General features: G+C 42.4%; 1 protein-coding gene across 6 annotated transcripts in view; it reads right to left on the bottom strand.

Annotated features, from left to right (window-relative positions):
* Window positions 1-2766: 2766 nt before the first annotated feature.
* Window positions 2767-19006, bottom strand: part of RBM20 (RNA binding motif protein 20) — a 91896-nt gene continuing 75656 nt past the window's right edge. For 5 of the 6 annotated variants that reach the window (XM_032445460.1, XM_032445457.1, XM_032445459.1 and 2 more), the window contains exons 9-14: window positions 17866-18547; window positions 16198-16296; window positions 14152-14794; window positions 11889-12008; window positions 10746-10867; window positions 2767-7236 (exon numbers count right to left, since the gene is read on the bottom strand). In XM_032445460.1, coding sequence (XP_032301351.1) covers window positions 7126-7236; window positions 10746-10867; window positions 11889-12008; window positions 14152-14794; window positions 16198-16296; window positions 17866-18547 — 1777 coding nt within the window. In that variant the 3' untranslated portion in view covers window positions 2767-7125. The remainder of the gene's footprint in view (window positions 7237-10745; window positions 10868-11888; window positions 12009-14151; window positions 14795-16197; window positions 16297-17865; window positions 18548-19006) is intronic. The other variant, XM_015867389.2, reaches the window with a different exon arrangement.

Raw genomic sequence — 19006 nt, 5'->3', positions numbered from 1 at the left:
GCTCCTTCAGGGGTAGCACTCACTTGTTCAGACTACCTACATGCTGGTTTAAACAAACACAATTTGCTCTTCACTTTGCTTGGCTAATGAGAAGTAATTCATGAAAGTGAGTTTGTGAGCATGCCCAGAGTGCCAAGAGATAGAGCAGCTCTCAAGAGGAAACGTATCCAAATGGCATTTCTGACAGGTTTCTTTCACTTCATGTTTTTCATTCTCATCTCACTGGGCCCTGCATTTTCTCATGCTGCAAGGCACTGCTCGCATTTGATGCTGCATTAAATTGGTACTTACTTAATTTCAAGCCTTCAGATGGTTCTCAGTTCAACCAGACTTGCTGCTAGTTTGGGGCTCAGAGCCTGTGTAGGAGGTTTGGGAAGAGGCAGCGATGTATGCCTTTGCAGGAAGATGAAAGCAGAAGAGCAGGTGATACATAGCCTGTGAACACAGCCACAGCCACCAGCCCGCTGCTGGGAAATGTCCACAAGCACAAGTCCTACTGGCCTCATTCAGAGCTCTTGGGCCCACACACAACTCAGCAAGTCACCCAAGGAAAGAGATTATTTACAGCCTCTTGTTCATCAGTTGGCAGGCTAATATCCAGCATACTGTGCTTGAGTTAACCTGTCCCAATTTCAATCAGCTGGAAGCAAGCCCTGAAACAGCCCAGACAGAGCAGTGCTGATTGCTTTTAGTGTCAGGGCGGACACGGGCTGATCCTCCTGTTTGTCTCAGTGCATTTTCCTTCTGTGGACACGTCAGGTTAAGATCTGCCTTGTTTCTGAAGATCCCACACTTTTCAGTGGGGGCATCTTGGGGAACACAGGCACTGCTCCCCTCATACACCTCAGTGCACACACTGCTCTCCACTGCAGTGGATCCCTGCATCAGGGAAGTAGCAGCCAACACAGTAGATAGGGATGTTAGAAACTCAATTTGGGCATGAACCACAAGAATATGACTTGCTATTGTAATACTAGCAAAGCATGTGCCAAGTGTTTAATGCTAAAGTCCAGGCGAGGCAGTGCAAGCCTTGCTCTTGCACACACATGCACACACACATAGGTACATCCCCATGCCCTGCAGTGTGCCTATGCCTTGGGAGCCGGGCGCTGCTAAGCACTCACTAATAGCACTGCTGTGAAACTGGTTTTAGCATCACAGCAGTGGTACAAGCAGGCAAATTTCTCCTAATTTCCCAGCACAGGTGTGCACAGCATTGCCTGGCTACACCCCCTGAGCACGAGGTGAAAGTTTGCTGCCAAGAACACGGTGCTCTGTGCTGAAGATAACCCAACTGCAATGCAAACACAACCAAGCCGGAGTAGAAACCCACAAACAAAACAGGCTTCCTGTGCCCGCATAAAGACACAAAGGCTGTGTTTGAGGAAGGTGGAACTCATATACACGTCCTCAAACAATGTTATGGCAGCTTACAAACAGGAACCTTCACTGCAAAGAAACTGGGAAGAAACCAGGCTGGAAGAGCTGTTGCCAACCAGGGCTGCACGGCTGGTGCTGTCTTACCTGGAGGGATATGGGCCAGTGCTCTGCCTGGCAAAGATCTTAAAGGCTGGATACATCCTGCCCTATGGAGCTTTCTAGTGCACAGAAAGCTTTTGGACGTGTGTACTCATTTAGATCTGACCCAGTTAATTAAAAATTGACGTATGCAGCTTATTTCAGCTTAAATGAAGCTTACTTCTGGTAGCTAAGCACTGCTCTTGATGGAGGGCTGCTTAAGCAGAGTCAGCCTGATACAAACTGAAATGAGAGCTCCCTGGCTTTAATCACCATGGGTATCTGATCAGAAATCTTGCCCTGCAGTAGGCTGATGCAATTGTGTGCAGATGAGCCTCAACAAGAAATCTTCGTGCGTGGAAAATGGGTCCTGCTGGGCCTGTAGCTCTGACGCTTGCTGCCAAGCTCGAGGTTGATTGATGCCTGTTGGGTATTTCTTTAGTGCAATGGAAAAGGATTCTTTTTGTTCCACCACTGCATTACCCCATCCGACCGAGGATGGCCCAGAGAGGGCAGGGAAGATCCCTGGGTTTGCAGTCCCCATCTTTTCTGCAACACGGTCACCTTACCTCCAGGGGCACACTTGCACAGCACAGCATTGCATCAGACAAGCCAAACACATGGGGAGCGCTCAGCGTGTTGACATAGATAAGCAGAGGTTGGCAGAGAGAGGTAGAAAGGCAAGCAAAGGAAAACCTGTTCTTTGGGGCTGTCCTACTGCCACCTGCACAAACACAGCCCCACTAACACTGATGTCCTCGGCAGCCTGCACCCTGCAGGTTGGATTTCTGTTAGTTAAGGACACGTGATGCCAAATAAACACTTATAAAATCGACTTTCCTGATGTTTAGAAAGAGAGATTCATAGCTGTGAAGAGATGATATCACAGTCACATGCATGAAGGTTTCAGTACATCCGCAGCAGAAGAACCGAAACCATTTGTGCTTAAAATACATTACACATGTGCTTTAGCTACAAAACACTTTTAAATACATTTAAGTGCTGATTTAATGAACCGGAGAGTCAGAAAACCAGAGTGTCAGCCTTACTGCCAATGACCCATTTCCCCAGCTGTTCAATGGCAGTGTGCTGAAAGAGGGAGTTTCAGCAAAAGGAGAACACATGAGAAGAGAAACAGGCAAACGGAGGGACTTTGGCTGAGATCAGGTAGGGAACGCTTAAGGCATGCTTAGCTTTGCTGGGGACAATTATTTTCTATGGTACTTTCAGAAGGATGAGAAGACAGACTGGATGGAAACAGAGAAAAGCCAGTGGGGACAGCCAGCCTGCCAAATTTATTCTGAGAAAATAAAGAGAAAAAGGGAAGTGAGTGCATATCTATTAACAGGTAATAATTAATACAGCAGGTAGTAACAATTACAAATAATTATGGAGTGGAACGCCAAGATGTGTTCACTTCAACTTCAGCACCTGATGACTGCATTCACTCGTGGTGTGTGGCAGGAACCACCTGCTAAGAGAATCACAACTACTAGAAATGATATTTAACAGCAAACATTTTGGCCTTCTATTTTCACCTTACTCCCCAAATCAGCTTCCATCTGTTTTGATTTGCAACACATTAGAAGCACATTGCTGATGGGACAACTGGGGACAACTGCCCACCACTAGTTAAGCTTTTTAATTCTCTTTATTAAAATCTTTCTTTTTAGGAAACACAAATTGCAATCAGTTACACTGATCAGTTAATATTGATGACAGTTCCTACATAATTAAACAAGTACTAACAAATTCCAACTGTTTACAAGCCAAAACTTAAATTAACAGGATTATATAAGCTCAATAAATAATACATCTGGTCCAGTTCAAGTATAATTCAACAAATCACAGCCTTAATCCTTAGAGAATAGAAAAACCCTGAATAGAACTAGCCTAACACTAATTTAGTGTTAAAGCCAATGTGAAACTTTGTCTAATCTTACGGGGCAAATGTTTGTTTGTTTTATTTTATACTTCAAGGAAAGTAAGTTGCAGATTGACATTAAAGACTACTGGAGATAATAGAGATTTCACAAAGATGAAAAGCACAGTCCCTATTCAAAAAGTGCAATCTTTGGTTAAGATGTGTTGAAATGGTTTGTATATATATTAAGGACGCTCTTTTATTATTATTTTTTTTTTAAATATCAATATATTTTTGGCTAGACCTGAGCCTGCTTTGTGCTATATATATAAAAAGTATATATATATATATATATATATGTATGTATTAATAAACAGTGTGGATTATAGTGATGATGAATTCCGCCAACAAGAAAAGTAAAGATTCAGAATCTAACAAACCAAAAGAAACAACACGTTTGTACATAAGCTGAGAAAGGCCAGCAACTGCCTACAGTGGCCTTCTTCCTCAGCACAATAGGTAGTAGAAATTGAGGAGCTGAATGCCTGTCAGCATTGCATGATGGCCTGTTGGGGAGGGAAGGAGATTATCTCTGAGATCTCAAAGTGAATCAGGCTGAAAACTGATCGTAGGGATTGGAAGGAGTTAGCTGAGACTTGAGATTGCTTTAAAGTGTTGAGTTCTAGGGTGAGAAAGGACTTCATCAGAAGGAAAACTGTCCCTTTGGCCATACCTGAGATGTTACAGGTTGCTGTTGTGTCAGGACAAAGCTCAGAGGAAAGGGGCCACCAAACCATCTCTGTAAGTGTCTGGTTAGGTCACATCTATGGGGCTGAGCATCACTCCTGCATCTCTCGCTTGAGACATCTCCAGCAGAGGAAACTAAGTAGGGTAGAAGTGCCTCACGGAGTGTCCTCCCTCTACTTCCTTCAGCTGCAATATAGTGGCTTGGGCTCAGAACTGAACAAAAGACCTGGAGCCATGACAGGCTCTTGTGATCCTTGGTCAAGACTTCTGCTCCCAGAGACTTGGATGGAGACCAAAACTTAAGCGAGCACATCTCAGTCAAGGACTGGAGGATACTGAGGTCCACTCTGTCAAGAAGGAATTCTGCATATCTAATGCAACCAGACAGGAAAAAGAAGGTTAAATACGCAAGCTATGAATAATGGGAGTGATCCTGATTAAGAATTTGAGGAGGGGTGAAAAATAACCTCCTGGGCAAACCCTCATTTTAGTAATTCTGCTCCTGCCAGTCAAAATCTCGTGATTGCCTATTGCCTTCCCCGCCTGCCTGTATCCACCTGTTGTCTGTTTTCTGAAAGTTGGGTTTAAAGCTCCTTGGCCTGGGAAAGTCTTTGTTGTGGATTTGTGTTGTGCCTATAATAAAGGCAGTGGACCTGTAGCTTCTGCTGCAATACAAACAAAGAATAATAACAGCGATACTTTTCTCATTTGAGGTTACCTGGGGATAAAGTTGCTGGAGGCTTATGACTTTGATATAGACTCAGCTATGTCTCACATCCAATTAAACTTAACCACATGGTCTAACAAGCTGCCATTAGGGCAGTGAGAGCCCCAGTTTGATAGCAGAGTTAGCTTCAAAAATCTAACGCTTGCATTTGTTGTGACTTCCTTCCCTTGTGCCGAGATTGTGCTGAAGGGCATGAGGGGAGGTTCACATTCAGATGATACATGACCAGCTTGAGAGCTGTGCTTTAGAAGATGGTTGCACAATCTCTGCTGCCATTTTTGTAATCTTATAGCTTGCAATGTAAGCTCTTGCCCTAACAGCTCTGTGCTCAGATTTCACTGCTATGTGAAAAGCAAACAGCCAAAGGAAAGCCCAACCTTTAAAGGAAAAAAAATCTTTGTTTGCAATTTTCTTTCTTTCTTTTTTTTCTTAGGGAAAAACAAAATCTGTTTGAAATGACAGATGGACCCAAATCTTAAGAATACTTCAAGTACGGATAAAGAAGGATTTATGCTGCAATGTTTTTCATTTCCCCTTGTCGTTTGGATAGGCCACATCTGAATCTGGGATGCAAAGAATCTCTCAACTTGTGAGTAACAGGAATTCCAAATATGAAATCTGAACCCACCTCTGGTAAAAATGAGTGGAAAGCACAGGCCATGAAATAGAAGAGGGCTTCAGGCAACAACGCCAGACACCTCTAAGACACGCTGCTTGGCCACAGGATACTGCAGGGAATAAGCACGACTGCTGGCATGAGAAATAATGGAACAAATACATTGGTGGAAGTGGTTTTGGCATTTTAGCCACTCTGTAATAGTTTGCAATATCCCTGCCATTCTTAGGGATGACGGGAACCTTCTGGGAAACTATTTCCTCTGTACAACATCTAAACAGGACATCTTGCACCAGCAGCTTTTTACAGAACATACTTTGATGAGTATGAGAGTCAGGCAAAGAACGGAAACACGTCTGCAAATCCCCATCTGCCTAGATCGCGTGGTGCACTTTATAAAAGTATAACTCTGGGATCAATTCTGGCAATGGTTTGCATACGCATTCACTATACAACACAAAGCCCCATTGAAATGAACCAGAAACTTGTACAGCGCATTTCAAAGGGACTGTGCAAAATACTAAGTAATAACAGCACAGAAACAATAGCTCATAATAATGCCAGAGCTGCTGGTGCATCCTGTTCTCAGTGCAGCACTGTGAGCTGTGAGTTGTGAAATTCACCTTAAAAAAAAAAAAAAAAAGCAGGGAAATAAAATATGAAAACAATATTAAAAAGTCTGGCATCTTTCCATGAAAACCAGGAAAATTCAACATTGCCAAGCCAAGGAAAAGCAGCTCTGAAAAGAAAACAGAAAAGCAAGACTCCAAAAGCAAGAGTCCCAAGTAAAATGTCTAAAAGCAACATGGTCCAAACACATGGCACTTTAAAAAGCCTCCCGTGAAAGTTTCAAGTCTGTAAGACTCAAAGTTGGCACCCTTTAGATTCATCAAAGAGAAGAGTTTCAAACACAACAGTATCTGGAGAACACCCTGATCACGCCATAGAAAACGTTGAAATCCAGAGCTGCCAGCACGCATGTTTGAATTGCTCTCACTGTGCTGGGCTCAGGCTGTAAGGTCCCTGGGCAGAGACTGTGGCTCCCTCTGCATTCATACAACACAGTCAGTGCTTAACAATACAAATATCTATCGTTTCACCCAGCTCTAAGACCATGGAGATGGATGCTGATGGGGTATACACGATGCCATCTACAGCTTAGTTTTAGCACAATGGCTTTAGATGTCCTATGCAAATCCTACTCACTAATCCTACTCACTGGGGTAACGAGCAAAATAACTGCAGACACTTTAAGCAACATTAAAGACTATTTATAGTCACATCTCCTTTCCTTCCAGCGTCCACTGGAGGATGATGCTGAGTGCTTCTAAATACTCCGCCTGACCTGATGTGTCACATCAGAATTAAAAGCTGAAGAATCCCTGAGAATTCTGATTTAATCTAGGAAACCACTCCCAACGTGCAGAGTGTGAGAAAGAATTGCTCCACTTGGTACAGATATGCCAGCTTTGCTTCACCGTGGGAAACAGTTTCAGGCATTTTGGTTTTTAATGGCACTCTGGGCATAGGTGCATGGAAGATGCTCTTTATTTCCCCTCCTCTGTACAGTGCAAATTGACAGTTATATCAGAGAAAATAAAACTAAAAAATATATCAGCATTCACTCGTTATGGCTCTTCCAGCTCATCCACATCATATTTTTTTCTTAGTAAAGTGAGGAACAATTCCAGTGTCATCCTGAAGCAGGTGGCTGTCTTCTTCCTTCATTTTCAGGCTCTCTTCTGCAAGCTGGGACAGATACTTCTGCAATCACAACACAAAAAACCAATCCATCTCTATTAAAACTGAAAACACTCAACACAAAATGGTCTACTCCTTTTCAGAGCTCTTATACAATCCCAGCACCTCAGCATGGAAGAATATACATAGAACCCCCCTTCTGGTGAAAATTCAAGCCAGGTAAAATGCTTAATCCATGGATTTGAAAGTTCTGTCATTTACTCTTGTGCCACAAGGGGAATTGCTGTCAGAAAGATCACAACATCCAGCAGTCTGTGTAACCAGACCTCACCACTGTTTGCAAGCAAACCCGCAGCTCCTGTGTGTTATAGCACAGGACCTAACCCTACTGAGCCAACTAAATTATACCAGGGTAAGACTGCTGCTTCAGAAAGTAGACACAGATTCTGAGTCATAATTTAAAGCATCTATGTTACATTTTCAGCACTTCCAGTTCAGACATGTATCTTGTGCACAAGAATATTTATATAAAGAGACAAATCAAACTCAATAATAATTAACAAAATTGAGTACTCTGGCTAGAGTATTTGTGCACATTGTTACCCTAAGAAAAAGCATTTCAGCGTGATTAGAAAATATGGATGTGGCCAGTGAGGCTTCCAACCTTCTGAAAGCACTATTAGTAGAAATGGAAGATGAACCAACTGATGTAGGTTGGAAGATGGTGCTCAAAGTATTTATTCACAGTCAACAGACTTAGAAAGAGACAGAAAGAAGCTTCTTCATCAGCCAGTCTACACAAATACCCACACAGTAACGTAGAGGTGGTCATACATACATCATTTAGTTGCAGGATTCCTCCAGAGTAGTTTACTCTCTGTCCTCCACGAGGACATTCCAGGAGGAATGGGAAATGAATGTAAAGAAACAAAGGGCTACGTTCTGACTGCCAGGCTGTCTCACATAAATACACGTTGTGGATGTAAAAGGTACAGACTCAGTAAATGTAAAGAGTAGGCGCATAACTGTGAGAAAACGATGACTGCACCTCCATTAACCTGACTTGGGAGTAGAAGTTACATAACTCTTGATTGTGGCTCCCAGGTACAAAATTCCATATGGCAGAAGGCCAGAGTAAATGTTACAGGAGTGTACCAAGATATTGAATCCATAAAGATTAGAAGGGATCTGTACATCATGAACTGTAACAAATCCCTAACACTTGTTGGATCAAATAACCCACGTGTTTCTGGGTTTGAATGATTATCCACCAAAATAAGACTGAGGTTTATCCTTCACCTTTAGCTGAAGCTGTCACCAGTTTTGAAGTTTGCAAATCAGGCATTCAAATTCATTTATAGGAAAATAAAAGTCTAGGAAAAAAAAAAAAGAGACTTGTTTTCTTTAAATACAAGTTTTGATGAATACTGTATGAAGCTAGGGGTAAACAGGATAAAATGCTGCACGGAATTGCCAAAGGTAGCTTGCACCAGATGAATCTGACAGCTTGGTGTGATACTTGTAGGAGGGAAGACCAAACGTTAGATCTTTTGGACATGGAAAAAGCAGTGGATTGCAAATACAAATACCACCTGGGAAATTACGTATTAAGCCAAAGAGAACGGTACAGTACAAAAAGTGCGCAAGGCTGATAGGAAACAGCTGAAATTTGTTCATTGGTTGCTGTTCTTCAAGGGCAACACAGAGTGATATGAGGAGGTAATGGTGACTCATTTACTCATCACCTAAGTGAGGTTTTTGGAAGAAACGAACTGTGTAGTTTTGTGTTAAAATCCAAACACTGCATATACATTCGAGACGTGGCTCCAAGAAGGTTGTATGAAAGATGACATGTGGCAAATCAACTGGAAAAGACTCATATTCATGAAAACATTTGGGACAATGACACTGGCATCAGACAGTGGCATCTGTCACATGGGCAAGACAACAGAATGACAGTCTGCAGGGCAGTCCCATAGCTTCAGATACAGCTAGAGCCCACAGGTCTTAAGTTGCTGGATGCACTCATTAAACTGCACCACCCTAAAAGACTGATGTTTCTTGCAGAGTACAATTAATTAATACAGTTCTAGAAACACAAAGCAAAAACTTGCTGAACTTCCATTTGAGTGCGCAGAAGTTGGATGGTTTTTTATCAGATGTATACTTCCTCCATTTAAGAAGATAAGGCTGTACAGAACATTATGTTTTCATTACCCTGTTTGCCAGATTTCATTTTGACAGCGTTTGCTGCCTTTGTGCTTTCATCTCAAGTCAGAGTTACACACCTACTACAGTACATTTCCTGAGAAATGTATAATGGGAGAAAAAGAAGATTTTTTTCCATGCTCTCCCAAATTTGTTTGGACATTTTTTTCTATGACTTAGAATAACTTAGAAAGTGAAAATTGCTTTTTCTTCCCATAGGACTCATTACATGGAGCTGGAGTTGCAACCTCTGCTTAAGCAAAGGTTCTTTGGGACACACCTGCACGGGATACAGGGCAAGTACTGAGCGATGCTGCATTTGGTCAATTTCTCTGGATTTTCTTGAAAGAAGCTAAAACAGATATGTGAACTGGGCACCTGCAGAGCTCCAGTATTTGCTACGGGCAGAGGGAAGGAACAGAGAAAGAAGGGACAGTCAAATTCTTTCACACTTTTTTTTTTTTTTTTTGGTGAGCATGTGAGATCCAATAAAAGTGTCTAATAAGGACTCTTAACTGTCTCAAAGCTCCCTAATAAAAGTGTCTTCTGTAGTGTACACACCCCACACATGGGCATGGACTCAAAATGTGAAGCAAGGCTGGCTCCTCAGTGAGTCCTTAGCATTAGGCATGATGCTTGCGCTGTCATGACTGATGCTATCAGCTGTACATGTGAAAAGTGATAAAGGCAGGAAATATTATTTAAAGGCAAGTGCCCATGGTCGCTTCATGCTATTATCAACGGCTGATGGTATACACTTATGGAAACTACGCAAGTGATTACATGCCTCTGCATTTCCTTAAAGAAATAATTCAGTGGCGGTGTTCTCTGTGGCTGAACTGCCATGCTGTTCTGCAGCACAGGGAGGTGATTTCAGCAGGTCACAGCAGGAAAAGCCTGTGCATCACAGAGTACTGCGTGCTGAAACACGCTGCAGGAGTTTATGCTCATACAAAGCAAGAAAGGCAAAGTTATTAAACAAGTGGCATGTTCAGTGCTCCTGAAACTAAGAAATAATAAGGGTAGCTGCTGGGCTCATCCCCAACAGCTTGAACATTTGGGACTCTTAGCAATGGGTAACTAAAGGTCTGAGTAGCTTGCTGAGCTGATGACAAGGAACCAATGTGTATGAGAAGATAAAATTACCAGCTGGCACCATTTTACTTCTGATCCATAAGTTGATGGCAGGGACCTTGCAGTCAAAAATTAGGGTGTTACATTTTGAACTACTGAAAGGTTTTGTTTACTTAAATTTCACTTTGAATTCTGCCCATGGCACAAAAACTGATTTTTACTACCATCACTATAATATACCCAGTCCATCCCAAAATCTAGTTATTGGCTATTTTCACGTGTGTTTTTACCTGAAGATTTTTATAGTGGACAGTACTTCTGCAGTGATTTGTCTTTGCCGTCTCTTCATTTGTGTAGAAGAGCCCGCAGAGCTTGCAGTAAAACCCAGTTCTAGGCACCACAAATTCCACACCTATAGAGAAATTCTGCATTACATTCACATGTCAGCTGGAAACCTCCCCCCCCAAAATAAGCTAGTTAAATGACATAGAGTTGAAGACTGACCCTGGACACATAAAATGGCTTAGGTTGGCAGCTATCTTAAATATCATCGAACTCCAACACTGTGCCATAGGCAGGGCAACCAACCACCAGGACCAGGTGCCCATGGCCCCATCCAGCCTGGCTTTGAATGCCTGAGCTGCAGTATAAAATACCATGCATTGCAAATACACCTTGCACTTCTCTCACAGATATCATACACATGGACCTTCTCACAAAATCTTGGCTAGAAATCTCACTGTGTAACCTCAAGGGCCAGAACAGCTATAGTAGTTACTACCAGCAAATTCACACTGACATCATGCAAATTGCTCTTAAAAGATGCATTCTCCCAAGTGTTTTGCTTGTGATCAGTGTTTACACAGCAAAGTGAATACTTTTTGTAATACTGAGAGTATAATCAACACTTTTATGGCAGGCACTGTTTTAAATTGCTAAGTATTTTTCATACCATATGTCTTAAGATTTCAACTCTCTAATTCCTAGAGAATTTCCTGGATGATCTTTCCGCCCTCAAGATTCCTTGACTTTGAACTGAGTTTCTACCACAGCCTCACCAGGCCACCTTATGAATGTAGTGTGCCTGTGGGGGGTACACAAGGCTAAAACATGCTAGTTTACTCTTCTTTCTGATTACTGCAGAGATTCCTTGCATCAGGCTCAGGTTTGAGACAAAGAAGCCCAAAGGAACTGATTTCATCAGTGACATTAACATCTTTTGCTATTCATCTGGAAAGAAACTGGCAAAGGTCTACCATGAAAAGCTCGTTTCTCTCAACAGCTCCCCTTCTGTCCTATACCCTGCTCCTTCGCTCTCCTCACATCTGAGAAATAAATACAGCAAGCAGCCTTAAAGTGACATCTTGTTGTAAGCTCTAGGAATTGCAGTGGGAGGCACCTCAGCCACCCTCGGCCTGAATGTCCCAACGTACCCAGGGGAATGCTGAGTTCGGTGAAGACGTCTTCTTGTTCCCAGCCTGCCGGAGAGTGCCTCCTCCTAGACTCTACTTCTGGGTATTCGAGAGATCTCATTTCCAGGTACCTAGAATTTGCTTAACAAATGAATAGATGTATTGAATGAAAACAGTTTATTAGTTTCAACAGACATCTGCAGAAGGATTCTTAGAACACTTTCTGGGTGGAGCTATGAATTAAGCTCTTCCATTCAAATAAGACCCCCACTCAGTGCTACTTCAACAATAGTTAATCCTATTTCTCTCAGATCATTTTTCTATTTTTCATATCATGTTTGCTATGTGTATTTTTTTCTTTTTAATATTTTAAATTCTAAACATATCCATAATATTACACATGCCTCTGGCCCAAGCACAGTTGAATTGCAGCCCTGTAACCACCTATGGCATCGCATGACAAGGGCTGGGGCTGGGCTGCATATGGGCAGCAGCACCTGCTGTGAGCATCTCCCCTACTGCCAACCGTCCCACAGCAGGACCCCCATGGCACTGCTGCCATCTTCTTCCTGGAGCCACATCCTCAGCTCTGCAGGGGATGGGTTCTGCTTTATGGCTCTGGGCTTTTGGAAGGTTTGATTCCTACTGATCAACAGAAGTAGACTCAGACCAGATATTTTTTTTTCTTTTTCCACAGAGCAACAGAATCACAGATAAAATGGTGTGATTCCTGCTTTTCAGTCCTTACCTCAAGGAACCAGTTCCCTTAACCTGATGGCATTTCCTCTGCATTGCAAATTTCACCAAGATAAGAGCTACATTTTCTTACAAAACAAATACATTTCTGCCCAAACCAAACCTTTCCTGCCTTTCAAGTCTGCCGTTCAACATTCTGCAATTTCTGACTACAAGAATGAATTCTCCTTCATGACTCCTTCATGATTTTAAATGTGCATATTGCGTGATTTAAAAGAAAAATAATAATTAAAAAAACCCGACTGATTGGCTTTCAAGTTAACTTTTAAGACCATTCCAAGTTTCCAAATGTGCTGAAGAAATCCTGAAAAACTCAAGAGCTTCAGTTGGTGTACACTTATAACACCCAGGGCCTTTCTGGCAATGTAAGTCTCACTTAGATTGATTTCTGGGCTTTAAAGCTGGCAGCTGCATATGCTGAGAGCCTAGAGCTTTGCACAGCAGCTACCACATCCACAGCAGACATCTGGGACACAAGCTCTCCTGGAGTTTCCAGGCTCTGCTACTGGAGCTTGATGTCTGTGAAGTGGGCAGCCAAGGGAGCCAAGCTTGCCATCTCCAGTTGCAGGGCATGGCATGGCAGATTATCTCCAAACATGCAAAGCCTGGAAAGCTGTCCTCAGGCCTAAAGGTAGGTACTGAAAGGTGAACAAGTTTCAAGTCTATTCAGGAAGAAAAAGTTAGGTCAAGATCAGATATTCAAACCAAATATTCTGCATGAAGGTGGCACTCATAAAACTTCTAGCAACTTCTGCTCACAAACCCTTCTCCAACACAAGGGCTCCAGTAGCAACCAAAGAAGAGCATTCCTGACCTATATGGCCTATTTCGTTTTCCACTTCCACTCCTCGTTTGCTCAAATTTCATTTGAAAGTGTGACAAGGAACCAACCTCAATTTCAGACACTTAAGATCTCTTTTTTCCTGGCAGTAAAATATTAATAGACAGCTATGATTACATTCATTGGCACTATCTCACAGCATGTCCTATCAGACATATGAAAGGCAGTAGATAAGAGGAGGTGGTAAAGCAAGTCCTGACAAAAGACACGTATTTGTGTGAACAGGGACTAAGAAGTAACAATCTGTGGATGATTTCCATGTTAGTAATGCCTCAGTACAGTGTGTAAGAATACCCACCTTGTCCAGGAGCCAGCCAGACATTACAGATACTTTTCTGTTGACCTTCAGTGACTGTCACTCATTTCATTGACAATTCAAAATAAATTTAGCAGAGCACTGAAAGCGTTCAGTTAAACTCATGTGAACCTTGACATGACAATTATAGCAGCTTATGCCTTTCAGAAAGCTTGCAAGCTGCTTATCATATTTCATTTACACTATTCAGCTAAGAGCCTCTAATGGTTTAGCTTGGCAAAAGGCACCCGAGTTCTTTTACTGAGCTGCTCCAAGGACAAGTCTTGATACTATTAGCAACATTTACTCTTGTTAGCAATAAATTTCAGCCTACTGTCAGAGGAAACATGCAAGGCTCCCTGCAGGCTGAAAAGAAAAAAAACAGTAGTTACCCTCTGGACACTCTTGGCTTCCATGTCTTGTTTCTTCACTAACATTTTTAACAAGCATTTCCATAACTTCTCTGCTTTCAGCCCCTTGTGATCCCATCTGTTTGTAATCATCTATAAATGCACCAGGGAGCTGGAGAGCCTCTTCTTTTAGCTGAACAGAAGGCTCTAAATGAGTGTCAGAGCCTTTATCATTTTTTACTTCCTTCTGCTGGTGGTCAGACTCCTTTGCAGACTGGTCTTCTTGTGACTCCTCTGGCTTCTGCTCAGGGTCCAGATTTAGGCTTGATGCTTCAGTTACAGCATCATCATTATCATCCTCCTCGTCATCCTGACAGATGCTAGAAGCTACACTGCCCTTTGCCGACCTGAAGTTTGTTTCTAAAGGTTTATGGGTAAATTTCTCTTCACTTCTGGTTAAGTGGCTATGATTGTTTTCCAGTTCTAACATGGTTGTCATACAAGAACACATTTCTGTAGCAGCTTTACTTTTTTGATCAACTGGTACAATTTCTTCAAGCTCAGTTATATCAGGCTCCATAATTAGATCATCTTCTCCCACTTCATCTACTGTCACTAATTCCTCCATGTTAGCAGGATACCAGGTCTCGCCTTCTATCTCACTTCCACTCTCCCAGTCTTGGTCCTGTCACAGAGATGTAAAAATATGAGAGGTCAGTGGGCTCTGAACATCAGTAACTAGGAAAAATTCCAATCTGGCCATGCCTAACTCCTCTCGTTTTTTAGTTTCAATGGATGACACGCCTCAGTGCTATGATTTTAAATGTTATACACACATACAAGTAGTATTTTTATAATAATAATATGGATTTCACTTTTAGGAGCTTCTATAGCTGCCTTGGAGACTGCAGCCCCTCCAGTCTCCCACTCCTTGCTTTTTTATAAGCAGACGAATAATGCACAGCCTGTCATACACTTTATTACATGACTGACTCTGCTACATGATCCCCAAGGAAACCAACCTCTCTCTTTCCTCTGCTTCTGTTCCAGAGCAGCCAGAAATAGGAACCACAATGAGAACACACTGAACACCACTCTAGCCCCTGTGGCTTTGACTTTTCTGGATTGAGTCCTTTAAATTCTAATGGTGTCTGAGAAAATGCCTCTACCTTCTGTAGCCATTTCCTTCCTCCTGCAAGAGCCCTCTGCCAGAGACTAGAGATTGGCCTAGACCTTAAGAGAAATAACTTTTACAGTTATATTCCAAGATTTATAATCTGCTGTACTTCACATAGGAAATTATAGATGTGTAGGATGCTCAGACTCTAGTACTGGACTTAAGAAGTATCAGAATGTCCTTTTCATACATAGTTGGTGCAGTTTAGATTTCAGCTCTCAGTATCACTGTGAGCTCATAATCTGTTAATAATCTGTATTCTCCTCCTGTTTGGCCATTCGCACATTTCCTTTCCTAGAATCCTAAAACAGCAAGAAAACTCTGGGAGTTGACACTGTTCTTGCCAGGAGATCAGTTTTCTACAGCAAGAGATATCAATAGCTTCCATATCTGATCATCAACCCATGACCCTACAGATATGAAGCTGGAGGAATTCCAAGGACATTGCTGCTCCCAACTGTGATGCTGCAGAAGGGTTGTTGTGAAGACACTATTTAATTAAAACCAGAAGCAATCAGAAGAGGCTACTATGGGTAGACCATCTAAGGCCAATGTTCTGAAAAGTTTTCATCATTAGTCTCCCCTCCCCCTTCTCCACTAACTGACTGCATCTCCTATTTTTGGGCACGGTTCACAAAGTTACACGGTTCACTCAGGCATACATTACAGTTGTCAGTGCCAAGGGCTATGCATGCAAAGCAATGTACATTGGCAAAGAGCAACTAAAAAAAGAGTTCTGGAGACTTCGGGAAAAGGTCAAGACAAGGCAGGTTAAATTAGACATCTCCCTTCTGCTGCCCCTCTATGCACCCTTCCAGAGGTCTTCAATATTTCAGCTGGGAGAATGTACCACCAAACCTGGGTCTTCACTTGTTTTATCATGGAAGCTGTACCAACAATGTGTCACCAACCTTCTCTTTTCTTGTGTTTTCCAGAGTCTCTCCAGATTCTCCTCCTTGTTTATCAGCTGAAGGTGAGCTCTTCTCTGGATCTTGCTCCTCTTTACCAAGCTAAAATAGATACAACATAAACACATATAGCAATACACAGTGGCACTCTATTATGTTTCTATTTTGGGTCTAGGGAAGCAAAGTCACTCCCAAGGTCATATTCTTTATTTCTAATATTTATGCAAGTCAACCAGACTGTGAGAAAAGACCCAAGAATTGGATTCCATTGGAAAAGCTGCAAAAATAAGAATGATGAAAAAATGATGAAACAAAACTAAAGACATGTAACTTATATCATAGAGATGACAGTTAGAAGAGAGACTAGGAGACAGGTGGAGAAGAATGTGAATTCATTAAAATTTCCAACCTCTGTTCCCCTGTTCTTTATCCATGTCTGTTATTCTTGGCTCAGATATGGTAAAGAGACCAGTAGTATTAGAAGTCTACAAATGACATTAACTGCTTTGTTTATTGATGCAGGATCAGCTGAGACTGTGAGTACTTACACTGCTGATACTTTGGAAGACCAAAGCCACAGTATTACCTGACACCTATTAAAAGAGGGGTAGAACATGAGTATGATGAGTTCAAGAGCATTCAAACCTATTTCTGCCCTTTCAAATACATTATTAGCAGTAGTCCCTGAGGGAGGTGTGCCTTTTACCAAGCCAGCTTAAAACGACTGGGAAATGTGCAGAGGGGTGTGCAACACTGATGATTCAGGAAGCTGCTTGACCTTTCTGGAAGTGAAAGAAATCTCCCAAGGAACCACCCATCACAGTAAAATATCAGCCACAGGAGAAAGATGACAAAAAGTGGTTACAGAAACACATTTCTATGGCATGAGCTAGTGCTGCTGCCCATTGCAGAGGCTAGCTGAGTTACAAATCCAGATACTTCACTGACTGGGAGTATTTCTGCAGAGATCCCATAATTTTACAGATAAGCTGATTCATTGGTTCTACCATGGGAAGACAATTCTCCAGTACACTGAAAAGAGCAGTGTGAATTATCCCTGCTGCAGATGACCTCACATTCAGTAGACACCAATTGCTCTACTGAGCTGACCAAAAGAAAATGTTCCTTATTGTTAGGCCATTCCCCATCTTATCAGCATAACAACCTATAGCAATAGCAGCATAATTACATACATTGTGCATCCCTGTAACATTACTAGACAACTTAATTCCTAGATAACTTGATTCTTAACACAGGCAGTGGAAGAAGGTAACAATGCAAAGGCAGCAGCCATGGGGGTTTAGCACGGATTTGGAAGACAGAACAGCAAACCAATTGTCTCTGCCAGGCAACCCACATGCAAACAGTAGATGTTCATTTGGTTTTGTTTTCAGTTGTCTCTTCCCTTCCCCTCACTGTTTATCCAAAAGGTCTGCACATGGCAGTGAAAGATTATATATCCAGGTACAACAACTACAATGGAGTAACAAATTTGCACAGACTTGGATGAGGTGACCTCCCATGATCTACTCTAGGAATATATTCCCTAACCCCGTCATGGCATAACATTGCATGTTACCATCACACACCAAAGCAACTAACCTAAAATACTTCAGAAAATGCATTACATCAGCATTTACCTATTTCTTACGTACAGTTTGGGATCTCTACCTTATTCTCAGGAGGTTTGGTTTCCTTCACATCACTGCCTTCAGCAACAGCATCTTCTTCTTGGTCTTTTTCAGCTTTCTTCACTCTATTCTTATCGCTTTGTTTCTGCCTGGAGCTCTCAGAGACCTTGTTATGCTTCTGTTCAGCCACCTCCTCCCTAGCAGCATCCTCGCTGTAAGAATGCCTGTGTTCCCTGAACTTTGCCTCTTCTTTTCTCTTAAATCTCCCAGAAAACTCCTGCCTCTGAAATTTGTCACATTTTGACTTAGAGGCTTTTCGGTAATAGTCATCTTCCCTGCTCTTGTAGCCAGACAAAGGGTGGAGGGAGCCAGGAGAACCACTCCTTATATATTTTTCTCTGTGCCCTCTGCCTCCTTCAATCCGTTCATCCAAGTCAAATTTGTCTAGCTGTCGGGAATAATGTTTCCTCTCGTGTACCCACGTGTCAGTCCTGTCTCTCTTCTCGTCCCCATTCTCTCGCCATTCTCTGCTTTCTCTTTCTTCTTCCCGTCGAGAATATGGGGACTGATCCCATGACTCTCTTCCATTTCCCCAGTCGGTCCTGCTGGTCCCCATCGGGCTGCGGGGTGAACTGCAGGAAGTAAAGCTGGGAGTGTGGGATCGGGGCGACAAGGAACGGCTTATAGGGCTGCGAGAGCGGGGCCTCTCTGTGCCATACCTGCTGCAGAGGGAAAAGGCAGCTGTAACTTGCTGTAACAGTGGGCTGCTGAGGTCTTGTGTACTGAAAACGCTCTGGGACTACCCTGGTGCCAGCACCCCTGAGACCCCAGGCCTGTCACAGACACGCACTGCACAGATTTGTATAGAATACACTCATTTTTTCTTAAAAACAAGGTGTTTAACATTGAAACTGTGTATGTTAATGCCCTTACAATAATTCTAGCATTAACTAGAGTCTAGTTATCTAGACAAAAATGAAAATGATAAATTATTTAAAATAGATGTTTTTAGGCTCTATTTCTTCTCCAGCTTTGCTGGGAGGTCCAGAAAGTACTAATGAAGCCAGATAGATCAGAAGTATACCAACTACATTTCCTCCTCTCCAGTGTCAGTGCAGCTCCAGCCTTTATGCTTTTTGCTACGGAGGGTGGAGAGGGGGATGGCTCCATTTGTGTGTTCT

This window comes from Coturnix japonica, chromosome 6, assembly GCF_001577835.2.
Source record: "Coturnix japonica isolate 7356 chromosome 6, Coturnix japonica 2.1, whole genome shotgun sequence".
In the NCBI taxonomy this organism is placed as follows: domain Eukaryota; kingdom Metazoa; phylum Chordata; class Aves; order Galliformes; family Phasianidae; genus Coturnix; species Coturnix japonica.
This window is presented reverse-complemented; position numbering and strand designations above follow the sequence as displayed.